This window comes from Poecilia formosa, unplaced genomic scaffold (assembly GCF_000485575.1).
Source record: "Poecilia formosa unplaced genomic scaffold, Poecilia_formosa-5.1.2 Scaffold77, whole genome shotgun sequence".
In the NCBI taxonomy this organism is placed as follows: domain Eukaryota; kingdom Metazoa; phylum Chordata; class Actinopteri; order Cyprinodontiformes; family Poeciliidae; genus Poecilia; species Poecilia formosa.
Window position 1 is genome coordinate 2,396,886 of NW_006800016.1, and position 9,482 is coordinate 2,406,367.

The following is a 9,482-nucleotide window of genomic DNA, read 5'->3' on the forward strand; positions in this document are numbered from 1 at the left end:
TCATTCAAATGAAACAGATACAGAGTTACATTCACCATCCAGTGCTGGGTGTCACTTAGCAAACCTTAGGGATGCAACCAAGTGAGGCTGAGATTGAAGCGCAATCTGTACCCTGCCTAAAGGGTAGTCTAATCATTTTCATCTGTTTACGTATGACTGGCAGCAGTCACACATAAACATGGTCATGGAAGCTGCAGCGGTTGAGTGTAAGCAGATAGAAGATGATAAGAGAGACAGAGGAAAAGACAAAATCCATAACAGATGCAAAAGTCAAAACTTTACTTGTCTCAATTTTGTCTAATCAAAGCAGCCAATCAATAACCTTCCCCACATTAACTACTAAAACACCTGGTGTTGGATATAAATATGTATATTTATTTAGAGAAGAATGCTGAAAGTAAAAGAGGAAACAAACAGTTCTGCTTGTTCATGACAGCACTACCTACTTTTTTTGTAATACTTATCTTTCTTATTCTTTTTTTTTTTTCCAAAGCGGATAAACGATACACTGCCCAAGTAAGTGAAAATAACCAATTTTGTTTTGTTTGTCTAACATCTCACTATGGTAATTTATTACATGTTGTCACCCAAAATATATAACTGTTTACACATTGAAAACATTTTCCAGCAGTTACTCTATGTGGTTAATTTAAGATGTAAATTAAATAATAAAAAAAAGTATCTTGTGCATACTCTGCCTTTTGAGAACAAAGTTCAGAGGTTTGTGGTTTTTATTTCATCCATCTCCTTTGGCTGGGTCCGTTCCCAGCCTTGTCGAATTCGGGTGAGGGCGCGGTCCACACAAGGAAGGAGAAGAAGTAACTTGAGCACCAACACCACAGAAGGTACGATCAGACAGAGCATGTAGCCTGGAGGCGTGTACCATTTGTAGGTTGAGGGGCGAAGAAATTTATTCCAGCCATAGATGTAGCCGTGAGCCGTGCAAATGAACAGAGTGAGATGTCCTAGTTTAGACTGGAAAAATGGCACATGTAAAGGTTTTATTTAAAACATTGCAAGAAGAGAAGGGCATTTCAGAATACAGATGTTTTCACTGACCTGATGACAGAGAGACCACAGCAATCAAAAGTGTAAGGTTACATGCATGAAGCTGGTGACTGGGTTAAAGGGCTTAAAAATAAACTTCATATTAAAGTTGCTACAAAACAGGTCTGCAAAATGTCTACAATTAGCACACTTTTAAAATGAAATGTATTATGAAACACTTAGATCAGAAAAAAAAAATCATTTTAACATGCTTTGCTTTTGCTTTTATTTTTTATCCCTAGTCGACATAATCTCTATTGATTTAATGTAATTAATTCCATTTTGTGATATTTTCTCACAAGTTTTTTTTTATATATATGATTTTCCTGAGCAACAAGTCACTGATATTTAATTTGACCTAAGATAAAAATATCACCATAAGCTCTCCTAATGACCATCACACAAACATCAGACATGAATTTGCACTAGGAGTTGATTCTCAAACCAGATTCCTCCATGTTTTTCCCAACTCTAGTTTATCCTGCTAAAATAAGTGCTTGTGCTAAGACTTAAAAAAAAAAATTGGAGCCATTTGTGTTACAAGATATGTGGGATTTTTTGCTCAAGTCAAAAGTTACACTTGGGATTTGTAAAGGTCTTGTGTTAGAAATATGTACAAAAATCTACACCATAAGATACAAACCTTTTTAACATCACTATTTCTCATTTTCTGGTTACTTTAACAGTAGTTTTACTTCTACAACAGCCTGCTTTAGATGAAAACAGTATAACTTATAGATTTATGGGTCAATAGAAGCCCAGAAAGCAAAAAGAAATGTTCTTGCAATTCTAGAGACAATTTATTTTTAAAAATGTCAGATTTATTTTTTATATTTTTGAAGAGTTGCATTTGTCTTTGCTCACTCATTTCCTCTATTCAAGAAAAATATATTTCATTGTCACATTCTGAAATTTACTAAGGTTAACATGTTTCCTGAATGCATTTATTATACCAGCTGCATGCCTGTTAAAAGTATGTATCGAACCCAAAACTGTCCCTTAGAACATCATCTAATATTTACTCATCCAAATGTTAACCAGCACACTATTGCAAATCTTGCACCAATTATGTCTACATCTCAAAAGGCTCCATAGCATAAGTGTCACAACTTAAATATTTCATTTATACTTCATGCTATACACTTTACGTGTACCACTGCTAAAGAAGAAATACTGAAGTGCTCCACAAATGCAGCAATAACCCAGTAATAACCTTTTCTAATCTGATTTTAAAGCATCCTCTGTCCACACTGATGAAGATTCACTCACTTCACTGTTCTTAAAACGACTGCAGTGAGAGGGGAGTCTGACATTGTTTTTGCTTGACTCAAGGAGTTAAGCAAGGAGAGTGCAAGCAAATAATTGTTTAACCAATTGGGGACAATCATAACATAAAATTAGCACAACGCTTTCAAATTTGAGGCCAAGATGATTAGGCAACCATGGGATACAATAGAATATGAGACAGTGTCATCTACACAACTTGTTCTGTCCTGCAGATGAAATTAGTAACAGATTGTACTATTTCAATTTGTTTTTCTCACAATACACAAAGACAATGTAGCATCATGAGTTGAGCACATACTCAAATATAGCAGCACTTGCTGTTTCTTCACAAACTGGCCCATTGAAAGTATATTATCATAGGCCAAAATAATTGGCAAGCTACAAAGTTGTGTCACAGATTATTTAATTTAATTAAACAAAAATCTATTCTTGAAAATAATGTTTTGCCTTTTTTGAAAAACAGAGAGCGTAAAGATCAATTTTCTGAAAAATGAAGGGGCAACTTTAATCAATGTTTATTATTGTGCATTATTTATATTTTCCATTCAGAAATCAATAGTGAAGCTGGTGTCAAGGTTAATTTTTCCATGCATTTCTGATTATCTAAAATGTGCTTAATCATTATGGTAACATGCTCTACAAACAGTCTGAGTGCCCCCTAGTGGTCAGACAGTTATCAGCTGCAGAAAAAAGGCCAAACACTGTTGCAGTGTCGGCCACTTCAAGCATTTAGCATGCCAAGGAGAGTGTAAGATAAGATGAAGAAATGTCATTATCAGGTCGTTGCTGCAACATTTGTGCAGCAAATATAATGAGTTGTAAATGTAGGTGGCTTTAAATACAGATTAAATGTGTTTTTGCAAAAATATATTTGCTTCAGACTCTTTGATTTAATGAATAAGTAATTTTAGTGGTATTTTTCCTAGAAATTTAAAGTTGCATGTAAACTTCTTTTTCTATTGATAGTATCATTTAGTGCTAAAAAGTGGCAGAAGATGCAGATTAATTCATTTCACAATGACAAATTTTACATAACACCAGTGGCCTTATTTGAAGCTCAATTTTGTGAATTACTTGGACGACCTGCTTCCATTCAGAGCTTTAGTTTTTGGCTGCTGATTTTCTCACTGTAAGCTTACAGTGAGCTCAGACAGCACAAACAAATTATTTACATTGATTTTAATGATGATCAGGGCTTATCTAACTTAACCTGTTTGAAACATCAAACCCCTCCGTTGTGTGCATCAACATGCGTACAACCTTCGAGGCACACAAACCACGTCTTTAATAAATATTTGCTGAAAATTGCCATCTGAAGTGTAATGTTTTTCACAAGTCTTTCCTCCAGATCATAAGGGTTATTTTGACCTATGCGTCTTTCTGTGGGCCTCATTCTGGTGTCTACTTATGGATCTGACCTTTACATAAATAGGCTTGTGACCTGTATTAACAATGTCCCTGCTGGGGATTACACCAGGTGTCATAATTCTATTTAATGAATAACTTAACATTTAAAATCCCAGGCGAAAGTCCACCAGGCTTTCACTCTGGGAAACGAGCGCCAGCTACTGCTTTTGGAGAATTTTAATTGCTATCGTAAAAGAAGTTTTAAAGTCAAAATATAGCCCTCTACAAAGGCGCTTAAAGATCTTTTCTGCTGATTGATTTACTCCACCTGTCTGATAATGTTCGTACTCGTAAAGGTGAAGTATGCACTCACACACGCATTCACGTTTCCAACAGAGCTCTGACCTGAATAAAGTTGAATTCTCTCCAGCTGAGGGAGCCGCCTACAGAGGGCAAGGATGTTAGCCCTAACAGGACGAAGAGGAAAAATCCCAGGATTCCCAGCGATATGAACGAGTCTGTGCCCCACGCCTCAGTGTTATCGAAGTAAGATGGGGTGGTTTTATTGTTCTTCACCTAAGAAAGAACGAGACAGCAAAAGAAAGAAAGAGGCAAAGGAAGAAAGAAGAAATCAATGCAAGTTTTATGCCATGTTATTCTTCATGCATGACTGTTAAAAAACATGATAACTGGTTTGGACCAGCTTGCTGTACCTCATCCACCACCCCTGAAATGAGTTTGTGCCTGAAAGAATAGCGAATAGGGATGATGAATGTATAGATAGCGTGCAGAACAGCAAAGCCAAGTGCAACAAGACCCATCTGCTTCCTGCAAAGCATCCAGCGGTCCAGCCAGTTCGGGAAACGCCTGGAGAAAGAAAAGCCAAAAGCAAAATACTATCTAATTTAACATTACAAAAAACAACATGCATAGTATACCACATTATCATTTTATTATTATTTCTGTGATAATCCGACCTGTATTTGGTCCCTCTGTAGAGTTGAAAGAAAGCAGCAATCGCGCCAGGCAGGTAACAGAGAGACAGCATAACAAGAGCCACAATTGGAAACACCTAGAACACAATTTCACAAAACACCCTTAAGAACAACAACAACAAAAACAATGACACCAGAAAAGATTTAATATCAAGGACAACTCACGACCTTGTTGGCCAGGGCCACCATGATTCGATATGAGATCTCGTTTTTCTTTTCAACATAAGCATAGATAACATCTCTAATGAGCAGGTAGAAGAAGAAGAAGGCGGAGAGGCCAACAGCTATGGACAAAGGCAGCCTCCACTCCGGGAACAATTTCAGGGGGAAGTCCTCCAACTCTCTAGCTGCTGACAAAGAGCCTTTATCCAGAACAGTCAGGCCCAGTTTGGTAGCCAGGTGTGCCACTGCCTGCTTTGCTTCTCCACTTTCTCCACACAGGAAGACCTGCACACAGTTTAGGCAACTTCAGAAATATGCAGAAGGAAAAGTATTTGGAAGACATTGTTAGCAAGAATTTAAATGCCAAAAAACGAGAGAAGTATTTTCTGCTCTTTTATTCTCACCACAGTTTTATTCCTATGATTTTCTTTAAATTTGCAAACATCTAAACAGATTGCGTGTTTGACCAAATGTCACTGAAAGCATTTGTTGTTGTTTTGCTTGAAAAGAAATGTTAAAATTAGATTAAATTCAAAGACTTCCATTCGTTTTTTTAATTCAGTGAATGTAATTAGTATATAGTAGAAAGCACTTATTGTCCCACAATAAGTGGGACAATAAGGGGTAATTACAAGGGGTAATTTGGGTGTTACAGGGTGGGGTTGCCACCCCACCCTGTAACCCTGTAGTGGAGGCCATAACAATATATTGACTCAAAGAAGAATGAGGAAAAACCTCTATAAAAACACACAGCTCCAGTTCATTACATCCACACCGAGACGACCTTGACATATAATGGCTGTTGCTAAATAGAATGATATTAATTGAATGCATGTTCTTCATCTACTTGTATTTTAAACTGTGCTGTTCCAAGTAGGAAAAAGTATCAAAACTAAGAGCAATGTGACTGTGGTATAATCAAAAACTAAAAAAAATAAAAAAACTCAAGGTGTTTTCTGTTTCTGACTTTTTCTCAGATGCCTGCTTTACTTCTCTTTGTGATGCTGACAGCATGTGCTGCATGTCTGCAGGGTAAGACACATACATTTTGCTTTTAACAGACAAAAATGATGAGAATTTTGAACATACTTCCAGATAGGTCTGTTTTTCACAAAAAAAGATTTGACCGATAGATGAAGGTTTTCTTTGAAATGATCAATTTAATATATTTATTATATTTTTAAAATTTCATGTGTTTATAGATCTATCAGGAAAAATATTTACATTTCCACAAAAACCTACACAACCAAACTGATGCTGAATATATCCACACAATTTAAAGGCTGTGACAGTATGTCTCAGTTAATGTAACAAAATGAATTGCATGAGGAAACCTGAGATAGAAGTAACATGAACTGTGTCCTTATTTGTTTATTTTGCTTCTTTTTCTTTTTTTTAATTTCTGATAGGTCTTTTACAGATCTCAGCAGAGCCCACAGTCTTTTTTCCCTGGCCACACCGTCTTTACACAATGGTTTACTGATATTCAAAGAAACAGCTGTTGACACAGTTGGCTCGTATGTGGCCAATCAAGTAGTACATTATGTAGTGGACTATGAGTTGAACGCCTGGCACTCTGTTTGCTTCACATGGGACTCTGAATCTGGATTGGGTCAACTGTGGTTTGATGGAAAACCTTCAGTCAGGAGGTTCATCACAGATCAATCAACCACTTGTTGTCCTTGGACAGGTATATTTACAATATTAACAAAAAATGAAAAAGATCAAAAGTTGCTGTCCATGCATAGAATGTTCTTTATTGTTATTCTGACTGAACGCTGTTCTTTGCTTTCAGGAACAGGACAGCTATGGTGGTAAATTTGACATTAAGCAATCTTTTGTCGGCATGATGACCGATGTCCACATGTGGGACTACGTCCTTTCTTCCTGTGAAATCCAAAACTATGTGGACAATCTGAATTTCAGTCCAGGCAATGTGCTGAACTGGAAGGCCCTGATGTTTGAGATTACTGGAAGAGTCCTGACAGAAAACAAGCAGCTGACCTGCCACTAGAGCCAGTTAGTGGGAAAAGGCCTCGTCAAGTCCGGCTTCTAAGGGCAGAATGACGTTTCTGTGTAAACTAGAAAATAGTGCATGTGGGAAAACAGGGTGTGTTTGATCAGGGTGAATTTCTTTACAGTTGCAATCAAAGCTTATCCAAATATGCAGAAATTGTGGTTTTCTCATTATAATTCCATCTGATCTCTTCAACTTGATAAATTAACGCTGCTGTTACTAGCTCTGCTACCAGTGCTAGTAGCAGTCCTAGTAATAAAACAAAAAATACCAGAGCAAATACAACAAAAGCTCTCAAGTCCAACTGTATCCAATCATTATTACCAATAATCATGATACCAAATCATGCTTTTAACATATTGTTTTCTATTCAATTCTAAATGACAATAAAAATGTATGTTTTTCCTGCAGCATCACTGTTGTTCATTTTGTTTATTTGCTGGAAATATCAGTTGATCTGTTTAGAGTAAAATCTAGAAGATACCTTCCAAATAAAGTCTGTCTGAGTACTGACCCTTCTTTTGTTTGTCTCTCTGTGTTTTATGAGTAATTTTTGGAGCCGAAGCTAATCTGTATTGCTTGACTCTGTAAAGACACATGTCCGCTTCGTATATGCTCAGGATTTAATCCCATTTTTAGATCTCGCCATGCTGACGCTTATCATTTTTACCTCTCGGCTCTGGGATAAGATGATTAAGTTGTTTGTAAGAAACTGAGCGCTGCAGAGTGTTGGAAAGAGCAGCCTGACAGGCGTGTGTGAGAGTCGGAAGGATAGAGCACTTTTCCCCAGGTGTGTGTGTATAAGTGGACTGGGCAGTCAGCCATGTCTGCCTACATTACTGCACCAGTAACAGCAGGGGACGGCCGACAGACTAAATCTCCATCTGAATGTAAATGTGACAGCGCCACAGCCCCGCTGTGGATCTAATCAAATTGCTGGCCAGGGAATAGTGCACATTTACAAGCATGTATGTGTGTGCATGAATACATAGTGTGACTACATGTGCAGCAAGAAAGAGATTTGGAGACACATCTTGTGTTCTTTACCTGTTTCCAAAGAAAACAGAGGTGTGTGCGACGGCGTGTGTCTGCGTGCGTGCGTGCGTGCGTGCATGCATGCGTGGGTGTGTGTGTGTGCGTGTGTGTGTACACATATGAAAAAAACTGTTTGTGCTAAAGAGGATTTGAGGCAGATTCAGGTTTGGTCTCTAGAGGTTCCAGCATGTTTGTGTTCCTCATGAAACAAACTAAAATGAAGGTTGCAATAAACACTGGGCTTTCAACTTTCTAACATAATAAGGTGTGTTTGCGTGTGTGTGTGTTGTTGTTTTTTTTTGTTTTGTTTTTTTACATTGTCCTCATTTTCTTTACTCCTCAGATGGAAAGTTGATACAATCAGTTATCAGCAGGAAGGCAAATGAAATAAATTCAATTTCCAGGTTGTGCACAGTGTATGACGAAGTAATCTTTTTTTTTTTATGTTTACAAATCTGAGAGGCACTTTTCCCAATGTACAATAAGCGATGAAAGCAGGCACTGTTTTTCAAGTTTGATGTCAAGTGTTTCTCATCATGAACAGATCAAGTTGGTAATCTCCTCCCTGTTACTGCTCTGTCTTTGTATCTTTCCTTCCTGTCAGCTAAAGTGCTTCTTAATGCCTAGCAGCTTCCTGGTGTTGTTTCGCCTTGATCCCACCGACGTTCTCTGAAAGATTACTTACTCCTTACCTGTTTTCCTGCTAAAAGTCCATTCTGCAGGGCCCAGGCAGACAGCGTGTTAAGACCTTTCACCACAGCAGCACTGGGAACCAGCCTGAAGAGCACACAGCATTTTACTTTTATTGGTTTCAAAGGAAATCTGTCTTAGCACTTTCATATGTTCCTCGAAAGTTGCAGTCTGGTAAATAAAGGGCATGCTTTGAAAGCCTTTAATGTTTTGTTTTTCTGACATAATACCACATTTTGTACATAATTTCTTATCATTTCAATTGAAGGATGTATTAGGACACCCCCATGTGTTTACCACATAAAATGACTAAAATCCCACACAAATGTCTGTCACATCGGGTGAAAATGGCTACATTACAACATCCTTACACGGCATCGTGATGGAGGCTTGGCCTGTTTAAATCACAGACAGTTTTTGTTCCTGACTTTTGATTTGCAAGGGAACACCGTGGTAGGAATAAGACCTCATAAAGAAGATTATGTCATCCTATGAGCCTAGCAAGGAATTTGAAAAAGGTTTAAAAGAATCTGAAATCTCATTTCTCACTGCATGTAAAGGACATTTTGAGCAATCGCCAGCATGCCCACGTTTAACCACCATAATAACCTGAGAGCAGAACAATAAAATGCTCAGGCAAGTCTCCAAAAACTAAAATGTCACATGAAAGTCCACGTCTGTAAAGTCAGAAAGAGACCGAACAAGTTCAGCTGCCGAGGATGGAGTGCAATGAGTTAAACGTTTTGCATTGAAGCCAGACTGAGGTTTTACAAAGAGTAAGCACAGGCCTTGTAATGGATAAAGGAATCTAAACTTAAATTATTTGCTTAGCAACAGGGATAACAACTGTCTTACTGTTACAACAATGTACAGTCCTGAAATATATTTGTTTTTCTTCTGCA

General features: G+C 37.6%; 2 protein-coding genes across 2 annotated transcripts; one reads left to right on the top strand and one right to left on the bottom strand.

The window, feature by feature from the left end:
* Positions 1–8,712, bottom strand: LOC103140902 (metalloreductase STEAP4-like; the record flags this gene model as incomplete). Its single annotated transcript, XM_007556257.2, has 6 exons — positions 1–975; positions 4,087–4,257; positions 4,395–4,548; positions 4,659–4,753; positions 4,845–5,123; positions 8,583–8,712. Coding segments are annotated over 6 exons (1,090 nt in total), but the record flags the coding sequence as incomplete, so codon positions are not given.
* On the top strand, positions 6,373–6,999 carry LOC107836699 (C-reactive protein-like). The gene is made up of 2 exons (XM_016673410.1): positions 6,373–6,528; positions 6,634–6,999. Exons 1-2 carry the CDS (start codon positions 6,466–6,468, stop codon positions 6,850–6,852), a joined length of 282 nt encoding a protein of 93 aa, XP_016528896.1. The 5' UTR covers positions 6,373–6,465; the 3' UTR covers positions 6,853–6,999.
* Positions 8,713–9,482: the final 770 nt, after the last annotated feature.

Coding starts and splice junctions, on each gene's coding strand:
- LOC107836699 (XM_016673410.1), top strand. CDS start 6,466: ATGGAAAACCTTCAGTCAGGAGGTTCATCACAGATCAATCAACCACTT. Junction 6,529..6,633: donor CACTTGTTGTCCTTGGACAG/GTATATTTACAA, acceptor CTTTGCTTTCAG/GAACAGGACAGCTATGGTGG.